Source organism: Gopherus flavomarginatus, chromosome 2 (genome assembly GCF_025201925.1).
Source record: "Gopherus flavomarginatus isolate rGopFla2 chromosome 2, rGopFla2.mat.asm, whole genome shotgun sequence".
Classification (NCBI taxonomy): Eukaryota; Metazoa; Chordata; order Testudines; family Testudinidae; genus Gopherus; species Gopherus flavomarginatus.
In genome coordinates this window covers 303,169,796-303,196,680 of record NC_066618.1, presented here as the reverse complement: position 1 = coordinate 303,196,680, position 26,885 = coordinate 303,169,796, and the positions used below count along the sequence as shown (strand labels likewise).

Here is a 26,885-nt window from a genome sequence, read left to right as displayed (position 1 = left end):
AGCCAGACAACTTGCTGAAATACGGAGAAAAAAGATCAGCAAAGACAGAAAATGCAGCTTCTGTCTCTAATGCTTTCTTTCCCTTGCAGTCCAGTTGCTGGAAAATTATAGGCCCAGCACATGGTCTTATCAGCCACTCTTAACAGTTGGGAAACTTTTACCAGCATTAGGCTATTTAGGACATTACTTTTGCTGTGACCAGGGAAGCAGCTAATATTGCAAAAGGTAGAGCTTTCTTGGAGGCTAAATCAGACTCTTATCAGACAAAAAGAAGATAGGAAAGAGGAGAAAAAGGGTGGGGAAAGAAAATGACACTCCAGGGAGGGGAAGTGGAACCCAGAGTGTAGATTCTAGGTGGTGGTCAAGATTTAGTTGAAGCTGGTGGATGGGGTGATATCTCTGGCTTGATCTGGTCAGGACACCTTTCAAGGTCAGGACAATAAAGTCTCAGTGGTGTCTTAGTGGATCCCAGGACACTAGGAGACTGGTAGCAGCCATCATGGTGAATCTTCCTTCTCCTAATTCACTGTCCTGTTGTCTGTCACAGTGGCAACCCATGACACTTCCAGGAACTTGAGGACATCTTGTTCAACTTCTTTAAGTTAAGAAATCCAGTGTGTGTCCAAATTTTGCTTGCTTTCATAAACAATTTTGGCTTTAGTTCCTCCTACTACTAATTTAATATTGCTAACTAGTCACCTTGAGTGGGATCCGCGCATACAAGGACTTAAAGAGGAAGGAAAAGTTACTTACCTTACAGTAATCGTGGTTCTTAAATAAATTTTGTTCATTTGATCCCACGATCCACACACCCCGCCCCCATCTCTATTTCTGAGTCTTATCCTAATAGGGTTTCTAAATTAGGGAAAGGCAGTTGGAGAGGCACAAAGATATGTAGGGTGCAGGCATGCCCCGATAGACACTGCGGGTCAAAAATTCTGATCTCATTCATGAGGTACATATGTACCTTAGGAGGGATCCACACAGATAAATCATCTCAAACTGCAGTTATTGTAAGGTAAGTAGCTGTTCTTTTCATGTACAACTTTAACTCTGACCACTATATGTGTGTATCAACAGCCAACATCGAAGTATTACATTCTTTATCATGTATAACATGAATCATTATATTCAAAGAACACCATAACCACTAACCATCCCTTCCACACAACAGAAACAGATAAATACAAATAAACAGGACGAGTGACAAATGGAGAGATGATACTGTTGAGTATCCAGTCTAGAGGTGACGGATTCTTCCTAGAAGGGGAGGGCACAAGACCCTGCCCCCTCCATGGCTCCACCCTTGCCCCTCCTCTTTCCCACAAGACCCTGCCCCCCAGCCAAGCCAGAGCTGGGTCAGGGAGCCTGGGCCCCTTCCTACTAGGGTGGGGGCACCAGAGAGCAGCCACCTGCCTATGTCCCTACCCCCTGTGCCCCCCACCCAGGGCAGGTGGAGGGTCTGTGGCTCCCCACAGGTGCCCGCGTGGCTCTTACCCCAACTTAGTTCTGGCTTCCAGGCTGGCTTGGGGGCGGGGCCTCAGGGGCCAAAGAGCAGTAGCCAGGCCATGGTAAGAGCTGCCCGGGGAGCTGCAGACCCTCTATCTACCCTGATCAGGGGGCCCACAGTGTAGGGACATGGATCGGGGGCTGCTCTTGGGCCCCGCTACCCTGGGCTGGTGGAGGGTCTGTGTCTTCCCACGGCTTCCTGGGCTGGGCCCCAGCTTCTGGCCTGGCCGGGGGTGGGCCCATGTGGGGGAAGAAAAGGGGCGAGGGGTGGGCTAGGCCTGGCCTGTAGCGAAAAGTGGACTGGCCAGATCTGTCAACTTTCAAAAGCAGGAGGGCTAACATGGCCCTTTCGCCTCCCCTATTCTGCTGCCCCCAATCCATTCACCCAAAAGGTCATTACCATGACATTGCAACACAGTTAAAAATAGTGATGATTTTTTTAATTTGAACTGACTTTTAAAAAAACTTAAATCAGTTTTTATGTATGTGTTCTTAGCGATTTACATCTATCTTAAATTCCTAACAAGATATTTTGCTTTTTTTCGTTGCTTAGTTTTGTAACTGTTCGTAAGAAAGAAAAATGTTTCCATGTCATTAACTAGCTAGGTTGGAGACCTCACAATAATCTAGTTATATGAGAATGACAAGGTGTGGCTGGGTCATGACAAATGTTAAGATTAGGTCATAGAAGTCACAGAATCTGACTTTCAGTGAGCTCTGTGACATTGAGGATCCTGCAGCTGCCTGGCCTCCGTGGGTGGCGGGACCCCCTGCAGCTCACAGCCGGTGGCGGCAGAGGGACCCTGGAGCTGTTCAGCAGCCACCAGTGGAGGGCCCTTCCCCCCCACAACTCCCCAGCCGCCACTGCTGGCAGTGGCCTCCTACAAATCCCCAGACTCTGTTGCTGGCAGGGGCTCCCTGCAGCTTCCCTGCCTCCGTGGATGGTGGGGGATCCCCCTCCTGCAGCTCCCAGCCCCAAAGGGCAGGGGGGGGGCGCCTTCTCCCAGCAGCTGGGCAATCGGATCCCTGCAGCTCCCAGCCACTGTGGCAGGGAGTGGGAAGGGCAGGGTGCTGTACCCTCCTCCCTCTGCATTTCGTCAGGGATGTTTTTATTAAAAGTCAAGGACAGGTCGCAGCTTCCATGATTTTTTGTTTATTATCTGTTCCTGACTTTTACCAAAAACATCCCTGACAAAACGGTAGCATTAGTCACAAACCACTCCTTGGGAGTGAAATCTGGGGTTAGGAGTTACCTCCATGAGATTCCCACGGTTGAGATACAGGGTTTTGCAGTGAAATTGGGCACTGAGAGTTACAACTTTGATTCTTGCCTTTCAGACGACGAGTGACAATTGAGGAAATTTTACCCTCCTCTACCTCCGCTCATGCCTTGGACCTTCTAAAGAGGCTCTTAGTATTTAACCCTGATAAACGGCTGACCGCAGAAGAAGCCCTGCAACATCCCTATGTGAAAAGGTGAGGGCAATACCAGTGTGAAATTTCCCAACCCCCTCTCCAAGCCTCTTGTGTAGCTGCTACCAGCACAAGTTTCCCTTCTGCCATGTGAAATGGTGAAGGTAATGGTAGTTTTCAATCCGCTTTCTTCTACTCTTCATGTGAGAAGATGAGGGTGCCTTAGTATGTGATATTTCAGATATCTCTCTCTCTCTCTCTGTTGTAGCTCTCAATGGTTTCTGATGTGTCACCCTCTCATGTATAATAGGAGTATAATTAACACCAGTCAAGCTGGCTTTATGGAAAATAGATCTTGTCAAACTTGATCTAATTTTTTTATGAGATTACAAGTTTAGTTGATAAAGATAATTGTGTAGATGAAAGAGACTTAGGCCTGAATGCACAAATGGAGTTAAGTCCCTAAGTCCTGGTTTTGGCAGCTCTGTAATGCACCCTTGCCCCTGACCAAACCCTGCAGGGGCCTAAATTCACTTAGCACCTACATTTTTTTGAGTAAAACTTCCCTTGATGCATGTGTTTCTGCCTCTGTTTATGTACACTGCTGCCTCCCTCCAGGCAGCTAGATGCCTATTTCTTAGCTGAGCCACAGAGCAATTCACAGACCAGGGGAAGATAAACATTTGGCCATTTAAGTTCTGTGCAGGGCCTGATTGGGCAGGTATAATCAGAGGTCGCCTACCAGTTCAGGGCTCTCAGGTGAGTTCACACAAACTATTTGGGGAGGAAGAGGAAGAAGACTTACCTCATAAATTCTAGCCCAGTGGTTAGGGTGCTCACCTAGGATATGGGAGACCCCGGGTTCAAGTATCCCCCTCCACCTATAGGGGAGAAGAGATTTGAACTAGGATCAATGATGTTCAATATTTTTATCAAAGATCAGGAAGTACATGTAAAAGCTGCAAATTTTATCAGCAATGATAGAGGTTGACAGTGCGATAAATAATGATCGGGACAGGGCAGGTAGAGCTTTGAAATCTGGACCCATTTAAATAAAATGTTTTAATAAAGCCAAATGCAAGATTATATATCTAGAAACAAAGAATGCAGGCCATACTTAGAGAATGCAGGGCTGTATCCTGGACAGCAATGCTTCTGAAAAGTATTTAGGGGTCATAGTGAACAAGCAACTCAACATAAGCTTCCAGTGAAATGCTGTGGCAAAAAGGGCTAATGTGATCCTTGGATGCATAAACGGGAGCAGGCGTAAGGATGTGATTTTTACCTTTGTATACAGTGTTAGTGAGATTGATATTGGAAAACTGTCCAGTTCTGGAGTCATCTTTTTTAAAAGGGATGTCAAAATATTGGAGAGGGTGCAGAGAGGCGATAAAAAATTATTTGAGGAGTGGAAAAATCTTTCAGTGAGAGACTTAGCCCTGGCCTACACTGCGGGTTTAGGTCAAATTTAGCAGCGTTAGATCGATTTAATCCTGCACCCGTCCACACGATGAAGCCATTTTTGTCGACTTTAAGGGCTCTTAAAATTAATTTATGTATTCCTCCCCAATGAGGGGCTTAGTGCTGAAATCAACATTGCCAGGTTGAATTTGGTGTTGTGTGTACGCAATTCGACAGTATCGGCCTCCGGGAGCTATCCCAGAGTGCTCCATTGTGACTGCTCTGTATGGCACTTTCAACTCAGATGCACTAGCCAGGTATACAGCAAAAGCCCAGGGAACTTTTGAATTTCATTTCCTATTTAGCCAGTGTGGCAAGTTCATCAGCACAGGTGACCATGCAGTCCCAGAATCGCAAAAGAGCTCCAGCATGGACCGAACTCGAGGTACTGGATATGATCGCTGTTTGGTGAGACAAATCTGTGCTATCAGAACTCTGTTCCAAAAGACAAAATGCCAAAATATTTGAAAAAATCTCCAAGAACATGATGGACAGAGGCTACAACAGGGACCTGCAGTAGTGCTGAGTGAAAATTAAGGAGCTCAGGCAAGCCTACCAAAAAATGAAAGACGCAAACGGCTGCTCCGGGTCAGAACCCCAGACAGGCTGCTTCTGTGATGAGCTGCATGCAATTCTAGGGGGGGCCTCCTACCTCTATGCCACCACTGTCCGTGGCCACCTGCAAGTGGGGAGTCTCATGCACAGGGATGAGTTTTGGGGACAAGGAAAATGAGGATAGTGCACAGCATGCAAGCGGAGAAACCATTCTCCCTGACTGCCAGGAACAGTTTATCACCCTGGAGCCAATATCCTCCCAACCCTCCCAAGGCGGGCTCACGGACCATGAAACCGGAGAAGGCACCTCTGGTGAGTGTACTTTTGTAAATATAAACACGCTTGCTATTAAACCATGCATTAATGATTGATTTTCCCTGAAGACTCGGGATGCATTCGCAGCCAGTACAGCCCCTCCTTTTAAATGGTCAACCCAACGGGTGCTTGGTATGGGAAAGGAGGGTGCTGCTGTTTGAAACCATTACCACAAGTTATGAAGGTTGAAGTTGAAAGACTGTGGCTTACCATGGCTGCCTGCAAGCCGAATTCTGTTGCCTGGCCCTGCATGTGTGATCTCTCTCACTAAACTGGCAGGCCCTCAATATAAGAGGCAAAATGTGACCTTGTACTGAAAGCACATGTGCTATGCAATGTTAACAGCTTGGTTCACCATGAAAGAGGTTACCAATTGTTCTCTAAAATGTGTCTTTTTAAATACTACTCTGCCTTTTTTTTCCTCCCACAGCTGCAAATGTTTCAGCGCTCCCCCTATCATCTCCATCCCAGAGGCTAGCTCAGATAAGAAGGCAAAAAAAACACACTCATGATGAAGTGTTCTCTGAGCTCATGCAGTCCTGCTGCACTGAAAGAGCTCAGCAGTATGCATGGAGGCAAACAATGTCAGAGTCCAGGAAAGCAGAAAATGAATGCGAGGACAGGAGGGACAAGCGAGATGAGAGGTGGCGGCAGCGTGATGAGAGGAGGCAGGATGCAATGCTGAGGCTACTGGGGGATCAAACTGATATGCTCCAGCGTCTGGTGGAGAAGCAGGAAAGGCATCAGGAGCACAGACCACCGCTGCTACCCCTGTGTGACTGCCCGCCCTCCCCAAATTCCATAGCCTCCTCATCCAGACGCCCAAGAACGTGGGGGTGGCTCCAGGCACCCAACCACTCCACCCCAGAGGACTGCCCAAGCGACAGAAGGCTGGCATTCAATAAGTTTTGAAGTGCAGTGTGGCCTTGTCCTTCCCTTATCCACCAACCCACCCGGTGTTTCCCTCCTCCTCTGCCCCTTCTGGGCTACCTTGGCAGTTATCCCCCTATTTGTGTGATCAAATAATAAAGAATGCTTGATTTTGAAACAATAATGACTTTATTGCCTCTGCTAGCAGTGATCAAAGGGGGGAGGGCGGTTGGCTTACAGGGAAGTAGAGTGAACCAAGAGGGCAGGTTTTCATCAAGGAGAAACAAACAGAACTGTCACACTGTAGCCTGGCCAGTCATGAAACTGTTTTTCAAAGCTTCTCTGATGCACAGCGCGCCCTGCTGTGCTCTTCTAATTGCCTTGGTGTCTGGCTGCACATAATCAGTGGCCAGGCCATTTGTCTCCACCTCCCACCCCACCATAAACGTCTCCTCCTTACTCTCACAGATATTGTGGAGCACACAGCAAGCAGCAATAACAATTGGAATATTGGTTTTGCTGAGGTCTAACCGAGTCAGTTAACTGCGCCAGCGTGCTTTTAAACGTCCAAATGGGCATTCTACCACCATTCTGCACTTCCTCAGCCTATAGTTGAGCAGCTCCTTACTACTGTCCAGGGTGCCTGTGTATGGCTTCATGAGCCATGGCATTAAAGGGTAGGCTGGGTCCCCAAGGATAACTATAGGCATTTCAACATCCCCAACAGTTATTTTCTAGTCTGGGAAGTAAGTCCCTTCCTGCAGCTGTTCAAACTGACCAGAGTTCTTGAAGATGTAAGCGTCATGTACCTTTCCTGGCCATCCCATGTTGATGTCAGTGGAATGTCCCTTGTGATCCACCAGTGCTTGCAGTACCTTTGAAAAGTACCCCTTGGGTTTATGTACTGGCTGCCAACGTGGTCTGGTCCCAAGATAGGGATATGCGTTCCATCTATCGCCCCACCACAGTTAGGGAATCCCATTGCAGCAGAGCCATCCGCTATGACCTGCACATTTCCCAGAGTCACTACCCTTGATAGCAGCAGCTCAGTGATTGCATTGGCTACTTGGATCACAGCAGCCCCCACAGTAGATTTACCCACTCCAAATTGATTCCCGACTGACCGGTAGCTGTCTGGTGTTGCAAGCTTCCAGAAGGCTCTCACCACTCGCTTCTCAACTGTGAGGGCTGCTCTCATCTTGGTATTCTTGTGCTTCAGGGCAGGGGAAAGCAAGTCACAAAGTTCCATGTAAGTGCCCTTACGCATGCGAAAGTTTCGCAGCCACTGGGAATCATCCCAGACCTGCAACACTATGCGGTCCCACCAGTCTATGTTTGTTTCCTGGGCCCAGAATCGGCGTTCCATGGCATGAACCTGCCCCATTACCACCATGATGTCCAAATTGCCAGGACCCATGCTTTGAGAGAAGTTCTGAGTCCATGTCCTCATCACTATCGTGACTGCACTGTTGTCGCCTCCTCGCCTGCTTTTGCAGGTTCTGGTCCTGCACATAGTGCAGGATAATGCATGGGATGTTTACAGTGCTCACAACAGCAGCGGTGAGCTGAGCGGGCTCCATGCTTGCTGTGGTGTGGCATCTGCAGGAATGTAGAGGTGCAGCGGAAGTGGTGGATGACAACGGGTGCCATGAGAATAGATATTTATACCGAACGACGAGAGGACCTGCAAGATGGATTCATGGCATCAGGAGAGCAGAGTTGCAGTGGAAGCAGTGGTTGGATGATGATGGTTAGCAGTCCTACTGCACCGTCTGCTGAAAGCAGTATGGTGCCTGCACGGAAAAAAGGCGTGAAACAATTGTCTGCTGTTGCTTTCACAGAGGGAGGGGCGACTGATGACATGTACCCAAAACCACCTGTGACAGTGTTTTTGCGCCATCAGCTGTTGGGAGCTCAACGCAGAATTCCAATGTGTAGCGGAGACTGCGGGAAAGCTACTCACAGTGCAACGCTCTGAAAGTCGATGCTAGCAGTGGTACTGTGGATGCACTCTGTGGACTTATAGAATATCAGGGTTGGAAGGGACCTCAAGAGGCCATCTAGTCCAACCCCCTGCTCAAAGCAGGGCTAATCCCCAGGCAGTTTTTTACCCCACTTCCCTAAATGGCTCCCTCAAGGATTGAACTCACAACCTTGGGTTTAGCAGGCCAATGCTCAAACCACTGAGCTATCCTTCCCCCTGGTGCAGTAGGACTTAATGTGCTTAGTGGGGACACATGCAATGGACTGTATTAAAATCGCTTCCTAAAAATCAACTTCTATAAATTCGACCTAATTTCGTAGTGTAGACACCTTACCCTTAGAGAGCTCAATCCGTTTAATTTATCAAAAAGATTAAGAACTGACTTGATTATGGTGTATAAGTACTTCTTAGAGGAGAAAATACTGGGTTCTAAGAGTTCTTTAATATGGCGAAGAAAGGCATAACAAGAACCAGTGGCTGAAAGCAGAAGCCAGACAATTTCAAATTAAAAATTACGCACAGATTTTCAACAGTGAGGGCCATTAACTATTGGAATAAACTCCGAAGAGAAGTGGTTGGTTGTCTATCTCTCTTGAAGTCTTCAGATCAAGATTACATGCCTATCCAGGAGATATTCTTTGGTCAAACAATTTATTGGGCACAATACAGGGGTAACTGAGTGAAATCCTATAGGCTATGTTATACAGGAGGTCAGATTAAGTCTAATGCTCCATTCTAGCCTTAAAATCTATTAATATCTAGTGCCTCTCCTTTTGTGTGTTTGTGTGTGTGTTCTTGCACATGCATTGTTCACTCTCAGATTTCATGATATATTTGTCATCTTCTTGGTAGGTTCCACTGCCCCGCCAAGGAGCCCTCTCTGGACTACGATGTGATTCTTCCTTTAGATGACGATATCCAGCTGTCTGTGGCAGAATATCGGAATAAACTGTATGAGGTAGCTCCTCTTATTCTGCTTCCTATAACACTACTTCTCCAGATTACCTGCCACCTGTTCCACAGACATTCAGTCCTGCCTATCTCCTCCTCCCATTCACCTTCCACCCATCCCTAGTCCTGCACTTATACCCGACCTTGCTCATCACACTGTCCCATGCTGCTACATCTTCGGGAGGGGGGAGAATAACTTGAAACCCACATTCTCAGTTGGAGAGAGAGAGATATGTGGAGAAGGAATGTCTAGGAGAGACTGAGGTTTGATGGTGGAAAGTAAATTAGACTTGAATTTTTGTAGTTCAATAGGATAGTAAAAATGCCAACGAAATTCTTGGCTGCACACAAAGAAATATGATACAAAGCAATGAGATAAAGGGAAAGGAGGATCAGTGGTGGGACTCAGAGAGGGGCTGATAAGATTAGAATAGTGTCCAAAGAAGATGGTCTTAGCAGTATTATATTGTATGTCCTAGAATGGGGTGATGTGGACGCTGGGAAGAGCAGAGAGAAGTATGACACCATAATCAAGACAAGAACATAAGAACGGCCATATTGGGTCCGACCAGTGGTCCATTTAGCTCAGTATCTTGTTTTTTGACAATGGCCAATACCAGGTGCTTCAGAGGGAATGAAAGAACAAGACAATCATCAAGTGATCCATCCCATCACCCATTCCCAGCTTCTGGCAAATGGAGGCTAGGGACACTTCAGAGCATGGTTTTGCATCCCTGCCCATCCTGGCTAATAGCCATTGATGGTCCTATCCTCCATGAACTTACCTAGTTCTTTTCTGAACCTTGTTATAGTCTTGGCCTTCACAACATCCTCTGGCAAAGAGTTCCACAGGTTGACTGTGAATTGTGTGAAGAAATACTTCCTTTTATTTGTTTTAAACCTGCTGCCTATTAGTTTCATTTGTGACCCCTAGTTCTTGTGTTATGAGAAAGGCTAAGTCAGTGGTTCTCAGTCAGGGGTACATGTACCCCTGTGGGTATGCAGAGGTCTTCCAAGGGGTACATCAACTCATCTAGATATTTGCCTAGTTTTACAGGTTACATTAAAAGCTCTAGTGAAGTCAGTACAAACTAAAATTTCATACAGATAATGACTTGTTTATACTGCTCTATATACTATACACTTAAGTGTAAATACAATATTTATATTCCAATTGATTTATTTTATAATTACATGGTCAAAATGAGAAAGTAAGCAATTTTTCAGTAATAGTGTGCTGTGACACTTTTTTTGTATTTTTGTCTGATTTTGTAAGCAAGTAGTTTTTTAAGTGAGGTGAAACTGGGGGTACACAAGACAAATCAGACTCTGGAAAGGGGTACAGTAGTCTGGAAAGGTTGAGAACCACTGGGCTAAATAACACTTCCTTGTTTACTTTCTTCACACCAGTCATGATTTTATCGATCTCTATCATATCCCTCCTTAGTCATCTCTTTTCCAAGCAGAAAAGTTCCAGTCTTGTTAATCTGTCCTCATATGGAAACTGTTCCATACCCCTAATCATTTTCGTTGCCCTTTCCGTACCTTTTGCAATTCCAATATATCTTTTTTTGAGATGTGGCGACCAGCTCTGCACACAGTATTCAAGATTAAATAACTATCCTGAGTCGTTTTGTATCCTTGACAAAGTGAGTCATCTCATTGTTTACCCCTTTTTCCAGATCATTTATGTATCAAGAAATTGAGAGCCTGAATGAGACCTTTAGTTGCACAGATAAAAGAAAAATATTGACTTTAGACACCATTTGGATGATCAGGGTAAGGGAAGCATCTAAGAAAAACCTGCGTTACAACCTTGAGTGATAAGGAAGATAGTGGTTTTGTCAATGGTGATGGAGAATGGGGAAAATTAAGTTGGCTTTGAAGGGAAAATAAGGAATCTGACTTTGGCCATGTTAAGTTTAAGTTCATAGTGAGACAGTCATGAAGAGACATTCAAAACAGGCTGAGGTCCAGGATAGGACGGAAGAAAACTAGTCAGGAGTGGAGAGAGAGATTTATGAGTAATCAGTGCAGAGAGGATGTTTGAAATGGTGTGAGTGAATTAAATTATCCAAAGGCAGAGTCTATAGTGTTAAAGAGGAGGGAGTGTCCTGAGAAACTCTCATGGGTAGTGGGAGAAGAAGCAAACAAAAGAGACATTGAAGTAGTGGTCAGAAGTAGGAGAACCAGGGTAGGAAGGTCAATAAGGGAACAGTGTAAAAAAGGGAGAGCATGACTGTCAGCATTGAATACAGCAGAGAGGTCTAGGAGGATGAGTACGTGCCTTGAGTCTTGGCTGGGAAGAGGTCATTAGAGATGTTAATGAGAGGAGTTTCAGTGGAGCAGAGAGGTCAGTAGCTGGATTGGAGGGGATCTGGGATGGGCAGGAGAAGAATGTGTGAGGTAGTGGGCGTAGGTTGGACATTCGTTGAGTTTAGAAGTGAGAGGGAGATGAGGGTAGTAGCTAGAGAGGCAAGGAGGGGATGAGGTTTTTTTATATTATATTTTTTTTATTATTATTTCTTAAAGAATGGAGAGGATAAATCTTAAATTGTAAGACAAAGGATTAGGCATATGGTGAGAAGTAGTGTAGGAGAGTAGGCAAGGGGTGTAAGGGCGATGGAGGTGAGGGGATGGGTTCACAGGAATGGCTGGAGGGGTTAGAAGTGAACAGGCAAGTAACCTAAAAAATGGTTATATGGGAGAAGGGTATCATGACAAAGTTTGTTGATTTCCCTCTTCATCTCTCCCCCTGCTCATTGGAAAGATTCTGCATGAACAAGAGGAGGTATGGAAGGAGGGTTTGGAGTTAAGGGGAGAGTTAGACATTGAAAGGAGTGAATTGTTATCCGCACAATTTAGGGCTCTCCTCCCCCTCCCCACCCTTTGGGCACTCAGGAAGTAAGGGACCCAATTTTATATCCCTTCCCAGTGGACTCAGGGCTTTACATGTCTGCGGGACTTTTGCCTAAAGAAAGATCCTTACACAGTAATATCCTTCTTCTGTTAATTTACCACTTTTCTCAAAATTGCTTTTCAAGCAGTTGCAAAGTATCAGTAGCAAAGTTACAAAATCAGTCAAGCTGTTTCCCAACATAATTTTTAACCCTTCTCCCTTTCCAGGTGTTTCCTTTCCTTTGGACATATTATCGTAAATTAACTCTCAAACTATGACACAGGCATTTGTAGGGAGGCACCCCAACACACCGTCTTTTACCTTCTATTGCAATAGATAAACTGTTCGTACCATTCGTCATCTTCCTCTCCACCAATCCTTGCTGGGGCTTCCAATTCTGTTACTTTGGTTCTAAAAACCCAAAGATCTTGGTAACTTACTCTTGGTGAGGCAGTGGCAGGAAATAAATCAATCGAAACACGGCCATCCGACCAATAGGTGTCTGGCACAAACAGTACTTACCTATGTCTGCAACAGGTTAGTAAAACACCCCCAAAATCAGTAATTACCAAATTCTGGAGCAGTCTTTGAGTGGTACAACCACAGCCGTCCAATTGGCCCATCTTTCAGCTGCCACTGGGGATCCTAAGCTGTGTCCATGAAGTTTCCATGAAGAGTCTAACTACCTCATACTTCCTTCCCTTATTTATTCAGGTTAGTGTAACAATAACATGTCAAAAAAAACTTGTTAAGCAAACAATTTCAAAGGTTAAGCAAGGAGTTTTCCTTCAAGCATCTATTAGACAGATTTGTTTTCAGAGTCCGCATGTTTTGAGGACCCTGACAAACACATCGCAAAGGGCAGATCTAGGTAAGCATCCTGTTTTTTCTAAAACACATACCTCAGCAGTTTCAACAGAGATCTTATCAGGAAGGACACAGGATAAGCTTCCCCCTCAATCCTCCCCGCCTGCCCCGGCTGCTTGCTTAGTTATAGTAAAGCCATTGCAGAGGCCTGCTCAGACCTACTGATTTAGCTGCTTTTGGCAATGAGCATGATAATCAATATTCCAATTATCAGTGGTGGTACAGGCATTTCGCTGGTCTGCCAAGATCTCTCCATATGGGATGATTTGGTAAAGTGGGGTGAAGATTGAGACCAGGGTGGTGTGGCTGAGAAATCATGGATGGTGATCAATTAGAGGTCACAGATGGCCCAGGCAGGGGGCCAGGGGACAAATGGGTGACGTTGAATAAAATGACAGCTGGCAGAGAGGAAACTCTAGTATTGAAGGAGCAATGATTGGTGAAGATATGGTCAAATGAGGGGACAATTTTGTGAGTGGGAGAGCTGGTCTCTTGTTGAAAATAAAGTGAGAGGAGTTAGGCCTCTAAGGGATTGGACGGAACATCAGCATCGAAATTAGTCATCGTGTAGGAGAGTAGGGAAGATTTTTGATGAAAAGAAAGGGAGAGCCAGATATCAAAATCAGAGAAGGGAGGTGGTTAGCAAGGAGTTGAGGTTGCAGATGACAATTGCATGGACCAGGAAAGAAGTGTCTGGAGTGCTGCTTGAAAGAGTGTAGAGGAAGTGGAAGATGCATCACTTTGGCTATTTAAAATTAGACTGGACAAATCCCTGGAGAATGACTAAGAAACAACTTTGTGGTAGCCTTTCAGAGGATGGAGAAGATAACTAACAGTTGAGCCCTATGAATTTGCAAATGTGAAATAACACAGAGTAAAACAAACTCACTCAATCATGCCCAGCTGCACGGGTTCGCAGTTCCCCTCAGGTTTGGCCCAGCTTCCACTCCCTCACCATCATCAATGCCAGGCAGGCTCGCTCTGCAAACCCCCTACCTCCCCAGGGGAAGGACCTGACCTGATGGGGTAGGGAATGGATAAAACAAAATAAGAAATTCCTGAAAAATAAAATGCAAAATTATAAAAAATAAAAAGAATTTCAGAGGTTTTACTAATAGTTCTTTCCATCTCTAATTTCAGATTTATACAGCCTTCTCCTTTGCATGCTGAGGGAAACTGCCTAGTCTCTCCTGTTTGCCCAGAACTCCCTCTTCCTTATTTCTTTGGTTTGTTCCAGGGGCATGTGCAGGAGTTTAAACTTTAAAGTTTTTGGAGGGAGACATTAAACACAAGCAAAAAGAAAGTTCACATGATGCACGCCTCCTCTCCCCTCAGTTTCTTGGGATGCCTTTGGTGGGGACTTCCAGTAGTGAGGAGGCTGCAGCTCCCCCTGGCAGTGGCACACTCTGTCCCTGCAGCCTGTGGAGGAAGAAAGCAGCAGGGCAGCTGGCTGCCGGCAGAGCTCCTCCTCCCTCCACCTCCAAGCTGTTGCTTCTACTTCCCTGCTACTGGAGTCGCAGTGTTGCCTGCTTTACAGATAGCCCACTGAGGTGAGTCAAGGTGGAGGTAGAAGCAACACATCCGACTCCAGCAGCCAGCCACCCTGCTGCTTCCTCCCTCTCTGGGCTGCAGTGACACAGAGATTTTGCGGGGGAACCTGCCCCTGCTTGCTCCCCCTTGTGCATGACCCTGGTTGTATCCAACCTCTTAATAAACACCAAGGAAGAAGAGCTGTTTAAGCTCAACAACAATGTTGGCCCAAAACCAAAGGCTGGTCATTAAAACATTTTTAAGCTGGAAACTAGAAGAAGATTTCTAACCATCAGTGGAGTGAGGTTCTGGAACAGGCTTCCAATAGGAGTACTGGGGGCAAATAACCTAATGAGTTGGAGTTTGATAAATGTTAGGGCTATCTATTAATCACAGTTAACTCACTTGATTATTTTGAGTTAATTAATCGTGATTAAAAAAATTAATCATGATTAATTGCAGTTTTAATTACACTGTTAAACAAAAAATACCACTTGAAATGTATTAAATATTTTGGATGTTTTTCTGCATTTTCATATATATTGTATTCTGTGGTGTAATTGAAATCAGTGTATATTTTTGATTAAAATATTTGCACTGTAAAAATGATAAAGTATTTTTTCAATTCACCTCATACAAGTACTGTAGTGCAATCTTTGTCGTGAAAGTGCAGTTTACAAATGTAGATTTTTTTGGTACATAACTGCACTCAAAAACAAAACAATGTAAAAACTTCAGCACCTACAAGTCCACTCAATCTTCTTGTTCAACCAGTCTCTAAGACAAACAAGTTTGTTTACATTTATGGGAGATAATGCTGCCCGCTATTTATTTACAGTATCACCAGAAAGTGAGAACAGGCATTTGCATGGCACTTTTGTAGCTGGTATTGCAAGGAATTTACGTACCAGATAAGCTAAAGATTCATATGCCCCTTCATGCTTCAGCCACCATTCCAGAGGACATGCTTCCATGCTGATGACCCTCGTTAAAAAAATAATGCGTTAATTAAATTTATGACTGAACTACTTGGGGGACAATTATATGTTCCCTGTTCTGTTTTACTCGCATTCTGCCATATAGTTGATGTTATAGCAGTCTCAGATGATGACTCCACACATGTTCATTTTAAGAACACTTTCACTGCAGATTTGACAAAACGCAAAGACAGTACCAATGTGAAATTTCTAAAAATAGCTACAGCACTCAACCCAAGATTTAAGAATTTGAAGTGCCTTACAAAATCTGAGAGCGACGAGGTGTGGCGCATGCTTTCAGAAATCTTAAAAGAGCAATACGCCAATGCAGAAACTACAGAACCCGAACCACCAAAAAAGAAAATCAACCTGCTGCTGGTGGCATCTGACTCAGATTATGAAAATGAACATGTCTGTCTATACTGCTTTGGATTGTCGTTGAGCAGAACCTGTCATCAGCATGGACACGTCCCCTGGAACGGTAGTTGAAGCATGAAGGGACATATGAATCTTTAGCGCATCTGGTACTTAAATATCTTGCAACGCTGGCTACAATAGTGGCATGAGAATGCCTGTTCTCACTTTCAAGTCACATTGTAAACCAGAAGCGGGCAACATTATCTCCTGCAAATGTAAACAAACATGTTTGTCTGAGTGATTGGCTGAGCAAGAAGTAGAACTGAGTGGACTTGCAGGCTTCAAAATTTGACATTGTTTTATTTTTGAATAGGTTTTTTTTGTACATACTTTTCATGATAAAGAGATTGCAATACTTCAATCTCTTACAATACTTACTTGCATTAGGTGAATTGAAAAATACTATTTGGGGTTTTTTTTACAGTGCATAATATAAAGTGAGCACTGTATACTTTATTTTGTGCTGTAATTGAAATCAATATATTTGAAAATGTAGAATGCATCCAAAATATTTAAATACATTGTATTCTTTTATTGTTTAACAATGCAATTAATCACAATTTTTAATCACATTAATTGATTAATTTGTTAAATTGCTGAGCAGCCCTAATACACTTATGAATGGGATTATGACGTGGTTGCCTGTAATAGCAGGGGACTCAACTCAGTTACCCAGTCAGTCCCTTCTAGTACTGTGTTCTGTGTTCCTGTTATTAAGTTCTAACAGTTCCCCATCCTAAAGTAAATTTTTATTTGAATAATTTCTTGTCCGTTAAAATTTGTATCAGCTACAAGTATTTTTTCCTTGTGCTTTTATATATCTTCCTAGTTCCTCTGCTCTGTAGGATTGCTGCTTTACTCACCCTAAGTGACGACATGTGGTCCTTGGGGTGAATTTGTTAGTTTGTGTGCATGTTTGCTTGCTGTATGCCTGTTTGATTGATGTTTATAGTGTAGTCTGATTGGGGAGCTGTGTGCTGAGCCTAGCGGCCTGCTATACAAGGCGGAGAGCTTTCTAACAAGGGTTTAGCCTGCCATCCTTTGGTTTCCCTAATCCCTTTTAGGATCTCTTGCAAGATTGGGCTAACTCAGGGAAAACAGGGGTTTAAAAAGCAAGCTTGTATGCAACCATAGGAGCTAGCGAACAGGAGCAGAAACCAGAGTTTTGCAAGGACGTTTAGAAAGGGAGCGTGAAAGCCAGCTATCCCTCATAAACATAGCCCAATAACTACCCTTCCTCCTTCCCCCTCCCCCATAAACAAACGAGTAAAAATAACTCAGGCAGAAGTCCAGCAGTACAGTGAGGACTATCCAGTTTATTGCACTGAATGTAGCATGTCTGATTACTTGCCATGTGGGCAGGTTCCAGTGTGTGCATTTGGGGCAAACAGCTCATGGCCCTCTCTGACAGTGTGGACTCTTGAGTGGGTGGATGGAGGAACTAAGGAAAGACAGAGAGGTACATAGGTGGGACTTTCTGGGACCCAGTAGAGTGGTCTCACTCCCAGTCTGACATCCTCTGTGCTATGGAGGAGGAGGAAAGTCTTAGGAAAGGAGAACATCAAGCTGGAGCAGAGGGAAACAATTCCATAGTTGGGACAGTCCTTCCACATGATGTCATGGTATCCTCTCTGACTGAGGATACAACTCCATGGGAGGGAACCGTTGTTATTAGGAGGAGCCAGATAATAGTAATGTGGGATTTGATTATTAGAAATATAGATAGCTGGGTTAGTGATGACTGGAAGAACAGCAAGGTGAATTGCCAGCTGGCTGAGAAGGTTGTGGAACTATCATGATGTCTGGACAGACAGAGGGCAGGAAAGGAGCCAGTGGTCTTGGTGCATGTAGGTACCAATAACGTAGGGAAAAGTAGGAGAGGGGTCCTAGAAGCCAAATTTAGGCTGCTAGGTAAGAAATTAAAATCCACAACCTACATGGTAGTATTCTCTAAAATGCTTTCACTTCCATGCACGGGGCAAGTTAAACAGGCAGAACTGCAGGGTGGTATTCAGAGGAGAGATTTAGGTTTATTTGGAACTGTGGAACCTTTTGGGAAAGGAGGCATGTCATGGAGTCCCCGGGTGATGCTTTGGAACTGCTCCCCACAAAACCAGTCAGGACTTTGGGGAGCCTCCTCTCCCTTGGAGCAGACTGTCTTCAGGGCAAGAAGCTCACACGACTTCACCTCCTGGGTCTCTCCTTGGAGCATTCACCATATGCCCCTCTGTGCGCTTCCCACAGCGAGTCTGCCCAGGTGAGGTTCTGGGGAAGCCAGAGGGTCCTGCACCCCCTACTTTGCAGTCAGACTTGACCCTTAGCCAGCCAGTAAAATAGAGGTTTGTTAGATGACAGGAACATGATCTAAAACAGAGCTTGTAGGTAAAGCGAACCGGACCCCTCAGAGGGGTCCATTCTGGGGCCCAGCGAGGCAGCCACCCATGTCCCCAGCCAGCTCCCAACTGAAACCCCCTTCAGCGCCTCCTTTCTGGCCTTTGTCTCTTTCCCAGGCCAGGAGATCACCTGATCTCTTTGTTCTCCCACACCTTTAGCATCCCCTTGCAGGGGGGAAGGGCCTGGGCCATTAGTGCCACAGAAGGCAGAGTGTTGGTCAGAACTGAGGCTTCTACACAGTATTCAGAGGAAACATTAAGAACAGCCCCATTTCATCACAAGGCACCATTAAAAATGTTGTAGAGGAATTTTTAAACTAAGGGGTGGGGGAAAGCTGACAGGTGTGGAGCAGCACAGGATTTGGAGAGACACATAGCTTGTAGGATTTATTAAAAGAGAGGACAGAAGTTGATAAAGTACAGGTATGAAGTGTACAATATAACGGGGGCTAATTTAGCTACAACTAATCAGGAAAAAGATCTTAGAGTCATCGTGGATGATTCTCTGAAGACGTCCATGCAGTGTGCAGCACCAGTCAAAAAAGCAAACAGGATGTTGGAAGTCATTCAAAAAGGGATAGAGAATAAGATGGCAAATATCTTATTGCCCTTATATAGATCCATGGTATGCCCACATCTTGAATACTGTGTACAAATGTGGTCTCCTCCTCTCAAAAAAGATATTACTAGCATTAGAAAAAGTTCAGAAAACGGCAACTAAAATGATTAGGGGTTTGGAATGGGTCCCATATGAGGAGAGATTAAAGAATCTAGGACTTTTCAGCTTGGAAAAGAGGAGACTAAGGCGGGATATGATAGAGGTATATAAAATGAGTGATGTGGAGAAAGTGAATAAGGAAAAGTTTATTTACTTGTTCCCATAATATAAGAAGTAGGGGCCACCAAATGAAATTAATGGGCAGCAGGTTTAAAACAAATAAAAGGAAGTTCTTCACGCAGCGCGCAGTCAACTTGTGGAACTCCTTACCTGAGGAGGTTGTGAAGGCTAGGACTATAACAGTGTTTAAAAGAGAACTGGATAAATTCATGGAGGTTAAGTCCATTAATGGCTGTTAGCCAGGATGGGTAAGGAATGGTGTCCCTAGCCTCTGTTTGTCAGAGGGTGGTGATGGATGGCAGGAGAGAGATCACTTGATCATTACCTGTTAGGTGTGCTCCCTCTGGGGCACCTGGCATTGGCCACTGTCGGTAGACAGGATACTGGGCTAGATGGACCATTGGTCTGACCCAGTACAGCCGTTCTTATGTTCTTAAAGCGTAGGAATAAATGGTCAGTTTTAATGGTGGAGAGGTAAGTAGTAGGGTCCTAAAGGATCTGTACTGGGATGGATGCTGTTCAACATATTTTGTAAATGATCTGGAAAAAGGGTAAACACTGAGGGGCCAAGTATGCAGATGATATAAAATTATTCAAGATAGTTAAGTCCAAAGCTGATTGTGAAGAATTACAAAGGGACTGTGTGACTGGGCAACACAGTGACAGATGAAATTCAGTGTTGATAAATGCAAAGTAATGCACATTGGAAAACATAATCCCAGCTATATATACGAAACGAGGGGTTCTAAATTACCTGTTACCACTCAGGAAAGAGATCTTGGAATCATTATGGATACTTCTCTGAAAACATCTGCTCAATATGCAGACACAGCCAAAAAGATCATGCATGTAGGGACTAACAACAAGAATTTTTGGAAGTGACAGAGGAGAAGAAATACCTGGATCTATTGGTTGATCACAAGATGACTGAGCTGCCGGTAGGGTGACCAGATGTCCTGATTTTATAAGGACAGTCCCGATTTTGGGGTCTTTTTCTTATATAGGTTCCTATTACCCCCGTCCTGATTTTTCACATTTGCTGGCTGGTCACTCTAGCTGCCAATGTCATGTGGCTATGAAAAGGCTAATGCAGACCTAGAATGCATCAGGCAAGGTGTTTTGAGTAGAGACAGGGAAGTGTTAGTACTGTTATATAAGGCACTGGTGAGACCTTATCTGGAATACATTGTGCAATTCTGCTCTCCCATGTTTGAGAAAGATAAATTCAAACTGGAACAGGTCCAGAGAAGGGCTAATAGGTGTTTCAGGCCCTCTTCCTGCTACACTAGGATGATAAGAGGAATGGAAAAACCTGCCTTATGAGAGGAAACTCAAAGAACCTGGCTTGTTTAACCTAACCAAAAGAAGGCTGAGGGGAGATATGATTGCTCTCTATAAATACATCAGAAGGATAAAGACCAGGGAGGGAGAGGAGTTATTTAAGTTAAGCACCAACATGGGCACAAGAATAAATGGATATAAACTGGCCATCAACAACTTTAGGCTTGAAATTAGATGAAAGTTTCTAGCCATCAGAGGAGTGAGGTTCTGGAACAGCCTTCCAAGGAGAGCTATAGGGGCAAAAACCTAACTGGCTTCAAGACAGCTTGATAGGATTATAGAGGGGATGGTATGATAAGCCTGCCTACAATGGCATGTAGCTGATCCGTGACTGCTTGCAGCAAATATCTCCAACAGCCGGAGCCCCCTCCTGCACCAAACTCCCTCCCAGAGCCTACACCCCTCACCTGTACCCTAATGCTCTGCCCCAGGCTCAACCAATGCACACCCCACAGTTGAGAATATTACACAGATTTGTGACAATCCCTAAAGGATTTTGGATCTGTAAACCAAAAATGACACTAATAAAAGGTAAAATTCATAAAATGTCCAGTGGATTCTATGAGATTAGGTGCAGTGTGACCATATAACCCCTGCACCGAAGCTCCCTCCTACAGCTTGCACCCCTCACTCCTGCACCCCACCCCCCTGTTCTAGGCTCAGCCTGGAGCGCCCTCCCACACTCTAAACCCCTTGTCCCTGGCCCCAGCCCAGAGCCTGCACCCCCTTCTGCACCCCAACCCCCTGTCCCAGCCTGGTGAAAATGAGTGAGGGTGGGAAGAGCTAGCGACAGAGAGGGGGGAATGGAGTGAGCAGGGTGGGGCCTTGGGTTGATCTTAAATTCAAAAAGTGATCTTGTGCATAAAAAGGTTAGAGACCATTGTCATAACAAAAGAACTAGCAGTCACCAAATAAAATTAATGGGCAGCAGGTTTTAAACAGACAAAAGGAAGTATTTCTTCACACAACACACAGTGAACCTGTGGAACTCCTTGCCAGAGGATGTTGTGAAGGCCAAGACTAAAACAGGGTTTAAAAAAGAACTAGATTAGTTCATGGAGGATAGGTCATGGATTGCTATTAACCAAGATGATCAGGGATGGAACCTCATGTTCTGGGTGTCCCTAAACCTCTGACTTCCAGAAGGGGGAACTGAATGATGGAATGGATCACTCAATAAATTGCCCTGTTCTGTGCAGTCCCTCTGAAGTATATGGCACCGGCCACTTTGGAAGACAAGCTACTAGGGTGGCCATCTTTATGTTCTTAATCGTGTTTATAGGTTTTAAATCTAACCAGCATCTTGTTCCTGCAGATGATTCTAGAAAGGAAGGCAAATAACCATCAACAGAAACAAATCCAGAGAGAGAATCTTCAACCAGGTCCATCTCAGTTCAAACCATCGCTTCCAAACACCGGCTCTGTGCCTTTATCTACCATCAGAGATCAAAAAGAGCCAAGACCCACTCTTATGAAAAGCTCACATGTGCCTGCATGGCCTACAATACTTGGTGAAGTTTCCAGCCAGAGAGAGGGTTTAGCAGGAACTGTCTGCCAGAGACCTAAAATCAACATGCTTTACAACCCCATAACGCACACCACTGTTCAGAGTATGTACCAACCTCTTGAATTAGAAAGTGTTGCATGTAATAGCTAAGGACAGAGAGAGCAAAGTAGGTAGTGGATTAAGGATGGAGATAGAAACAAGTGAAATGGTGAGTGTAAAGGGGCAAGGGAAGTTGCAACAGTGCATAGAGAATATCAAGACAAATGAATTTCCAGTCGTGTGTGTGTGTGTTAATTTTCCCTTCTGGGAATGATTTGTACTGACACTTGTGGAGAAGTGCTGGGTGTTGAATTCCATACTCAAATATTTGGAACACCAAATACTCATTCAAGAATCACAGGCTTATCAGTAAAGACTCAGATGATAATTCTGTTGGCTGTTAAACAATTTCTTTCCTCCCCAAAGTCCTTTCTTTCTACTATTTCCATTCTCAAATCACATAGCAGTAGAATAGGCTGGGACCTACATAAGATACTTCCTCTCTCCCTGTGACATACCGTCACAATTGCAATGAAAGCCCCATCAGTATAAGAGAAGGAACAGCTGGGAGGGCATTCTTTTTAGGGTTCCTGGGTCTTTGGAACTCCTTCCTTTGGGCTGTAACAGCCCATATTTGCTAGCTTTCAGAGTATAACGCAAAGCTTGCCTTCCTACCATTGCTCATGAGGAGCTGGGTGTTGGGTAGACCTGGTAGTCGTGATAGAGGACTCTGGTGAGGATTGTGAACAGACCAATTAATTTTTGTTACTTATGTTGTTGCTGGGTTATTTGATTTGATCTGGGATAACTAATAGGTCTGTTAATATATTTTTTAAAGACTGGCAAGGGCACCTGGAACATTGAATGGGCACTCTTTTATTATAGTTTAGTAAAAGGTTAGTTGCTGATTTTTTATTAAGGATATACAGAATTTTTCAGTACAAATTATCTCCTTACAGAAGAATTAAAAGAGGGTGACAAATACAAAATAAAAGGGAATACAGCAGAGTTAATTGAAGGCATTTCAAGCTAATGTTACATACATATATAATAGATCTAAGCTATCACCACCAAACCAAAGCACAGTAATGATAGCCAGTGATTCTCGTAAGGTTGATTTGTCTGTTAGGGCTGGTCTACACTAATGCTGTAATTCTAAGTTATACTAGTTCAGTTACATAAGTTACGTAACTGAAGTCGATGCAACTTAGGTTGACTTACAGTAGTGTCTACACCCCACTATGTTGATGGGAGACACTCTCCCATCGACATAGCTTCTGCCTGTCGGGGGGAGGTGGAGTACAGACAGACATTGATGGGAGAGTGCTTCACCAGATCCGCTAAATCGACACCGCTACATTGATCGCAGCAGTGCCAGTTTAGCCAGTAGTATAGACATGGCCTCAGACCCAACCTGCCAAAGCCTGTTACAGAGGAACAAACTATCTTCAGCCCAGCACGGAGGCCATATCTTATTAAAAACTTTAAAACAAAGAGAATCCCACCCCTCTTCACGGAGTGTCCCTGTGGGTGCTCCACTTTAGGTGAGTCTTCCCCCCAGCGCTTGTAGTTGGACATTTTTAGTATCAGTGCCTGGTTGGGTTGCACATGCGCTGCCCCCATTTTGTGCTGCCTCTGGCAGTTAATAGCACTGTTCAACCAACCCCCCTCAGTTCCTTTTCTACCGCCCTCTCATTGAGATGAAGCACTTAGCAATGCCTCTGTTCTTTATATTTCTCTAGTTTTAACTTTAGAATACTAGTTAGTTAACCAATAGTTTAGTTTACTTCCTCTTCCCTGTTTATTTTTTTCTTAATTTTTTTTTCTTAGGAATTTAATTTTCAGTTATTAGGATACCCTCCCTCATAGGAGAAATTCTACTTTGAGGGGCATGACTAGCTCTCTGGGTTTTAAATGTTGCCTTGCTTGCTGCTCCTCAATCCTGGTGTCTGACAGGCACTTACATGGTGTCCACTGCCTCGGCGAAACACATATTCCCCAGAAGTGCTCCCACTGCCACAGTTTGAAAGCCCATGCCAGGAAGGTGAGAGACATACAGATAAAACTTCTCATGATGGAGAAACCTTGTGCCTCATGTCTTATATAGGATCACAGACCCCTCCTGGACAATTGTCTCCCATGGCAGCATCTGACAGAGATTTCCCTCCATCCTCTCAGGGGAAGGAATCCTGTGCGAAAAAGGCAATGAAGAAGTGGTCTCTGACCTCTCTTCCTTGGGAATCCACCAAAAAGTGGCGTTCCCCGACTTGTCAGACCCCATCAGTACCAACCGCACCAAGACAACCCGACTCTGAGGTAACAGGACCATCTGGTACTGTATGTACCATGTGAGCCAAAGACCCTAAGTGAGCTGTCTTGGAAAGAGGCACTAAATGGAAACTTACAGTCCCTGCCTCAGTATCACCAGTGCCACTCAAACATGCGGCATTGAGCTGCTTGGTAGTGCTATGCTCTGTGGCACCAGCTTCTGCCTCTACAGCACATAGCACGTGACCCTCTGCACCAATAACTGCAGTTAAGGCATCAGTACTGCTGACAACACTTTCCTTGGTACCACAGCAATTTCTCCACCACAAGGATCTTCTGATTTCCTTGGCGCTGGAATTGCCACTCCTTGGTACTGACCTCCCCCCAGCACACTCAGTACTGAATCAGCTTACCATACCAGCCAGATCAGCTCCTTCTTTATCCAATGATGAGGATGATGATGATGAAGGGGAAATCCACTCCTCCCATCACTTCTCACCTGTCCAGACCAGGTCCACCAGAGCACCACACAAGACTCAAGGCTGGAATATACACCCATGCCATTTTCACTACAGTGGCCTTACTGGGACCCATGGACAGCATAGTGTCAACACTACCCTAAGGTTCCCAGTCCACCTAGGGCAAGTTCAAGGTATTCTGCTTCACCCTCTGTACCTGGATCCACTGAACCTCCAGAAGACACAGTCAAGGAATTAGAGGGCACTTGGGATCAGGAAGTTGCACCAACTGCCAATTTTTCATCCTCTTCCTCAAATGAAGCTATCATGCCCCCACCACCCTCATAGAGTATGACTTGAAATAATTCCAGAAAATGTTTGAGAATTGCAGATTCCCAGGAGATACTGATGGAAGAAGTGGTGAAATCCTAACATAAGTTGCTGGACATCCTTCAGACTTCAACCTCCTCTGAGATTGTCCTCCCAGTAAATGAGGCCGTCATGAACCCAGTCAAGACCATCTGGCAAACCCCACCAACAATTCCGCACACCTGCAAAAGGAGCGGATAAAAAATATTATATCCTTTCCAATAGGATGGAATTCCTTTTGTCACACCCCACATCAAACTCTGTAGTGGTAGAGGCCGAGAACAAGCGGGGCAGACAACACCATTCCAGCTTCACCCCATATGACAGAGACTGGAAGAGGTTGGATCTTTTTGGGCGCAAAGCCTACTCTTCAGCGATTCTACAGTTTAGGATCGCAAACTATGAAGCAGTAATGGCCGAATACAACCACTCAAATTACTCAAAGCTGTCTGACTTTTTTTGTCCTCAGGCATGTGTTCAATAAAGAACAATGTAAAGCTTTTATATCTGAGGATCAGCTCTTAGCTCGCACAGCTTTACAAGCTTCGCTGGACTGTGGAAACATGGTGGCACATTTAATCACCATGGCCATAATGATGCAACAAGCTTCCTGGTTCCACTTCTCTGTTTTTCCCAAAGAGGTATAATCAGCTATCGAGGATCTCCCATTCAAAAGTCCTAAACTGTTTGCAGTCAAAACAGGTGAGTCCCTTCACACTTTGAAGGACTCTAGAGCAACTCTGAGATCCTTGGGCATATGCACACCTAACACACAAGAAAAAACAGAGTAAGTATTATTCAATGCAGAGATTTAGATCTGTGCCTTATACACACTCTCAGAGGCAATATGACCCACAAAGGCAGAGGCCTGCAAGACAGAGACCACTCCTTTCCAAGCCTTCAGTGTTTCAACAACCTCCCTCAAGGGCCCAAGATGACTCCCACACTTACAAGTGCTGAAAGTATCCACAGCCATCCATCCAGAGACCATCTGATCCCATGTTCGTGGCAGACCATCATGTTAGACAATTGGGTATTAGAGATCGAGACTGGCTAGTCCATCCAATTTATCTCCATCCAATTTATCTCCATCCCCCCCTACCCACCCTTCCTCCCCTGTCCCTTTTAAGGGACCCTTCTCACAAACATCTTATACACTAAGGTGCAATAGAACCAATATCAACAGAACACAGAGAGAAGGATTTCTACTCCCACTATTTTTTAACCAAGAAAAAAAGTGGAGGATGGAGGCTCATTCTTGACTTGAGAAGACTCAAAAAATTTGTGAGGACCCAACGATTCAGGATGGTCATGTTAGCAATGATAATTCCAGCACTAGAAAGAGGAGAGTGGTTCTTAGCTGTCAACCTCTAAGATGCATATTTCCACATCACGATACATCCCTCACACAGGAGGTTTGTTCTGGGAATAGCTCATTTCCAGTACAAAGTACTCCCTTTTTGATTATCCATTGCCCCACGGTTATTCTCAAAAGTTGTGGCAGTGGTTCACCTCCACAGACAAGGGATCTTAATATTCCCCTATCTGGACAATTGCTTACTCAAAGCATCAACTGGAGAAGAGGCACTGGAAGCTATCCAAAAGCTAGCAGCTCTCTTTACATATCTAGGTCTGCAAATAAATGAACAAAAATCATCACACTCCTGGTGTTCATAGGGGCCTATCTCAAATCTCTGGAGGCTACAGCCTCACTGCCCCGACACAGTTTTATCACTCTACTCAATCTAATCACACAAAGCAAGCCAGCCCACAGACATTAGCCAGGACCTGCTTCCAACTGTTAGGCCATATGTCAGCAATGACATTTGTCATCAAATACATCAGACTGCACATGCGATGCCTGCAAGGCTGGCTCAGGACAGTGTATATTCCACATAGACATAGCATAAACAAATGTCTTACA

The 26,885-nt window shown here is 44.7% G+C and overlaps 1 protein-coding gene across 4 annotated transcripts in view; it reads left to right on the top strand.

Annotated features, from left to right (window-relative positions):
- MAPK15 (mitogen-activated protein kinase 15) overlaps positions 1–26,885 on the top strand; it is an 87,918-nt gene that overhangs the window by 24,439 nt on the left and 36,594 nt on the right. For 3 of the 4 annotated variants that reach the window (XM_050939355.1, XM_050939353.1, XM_050939354.1), the window contains exons 9-11: positions 2,848–2,985; positions 8,960–9,065; positions 21,636–21,930. In XM_050939355.1, the coding sequence (XP_050795312.1) occupies positions 2,848–2,985; positions 8,960–9,065; positions 21,636–21,930 (539 nt within the window). The remainder of the gene's footprint in view (positions 1–2,847; positions 2,986–8,959; positions 9,066–21,635; positions 21,931–26,885) is intronic. The other variant, XM_050939356.1, reaches the window with a different exon arrangement.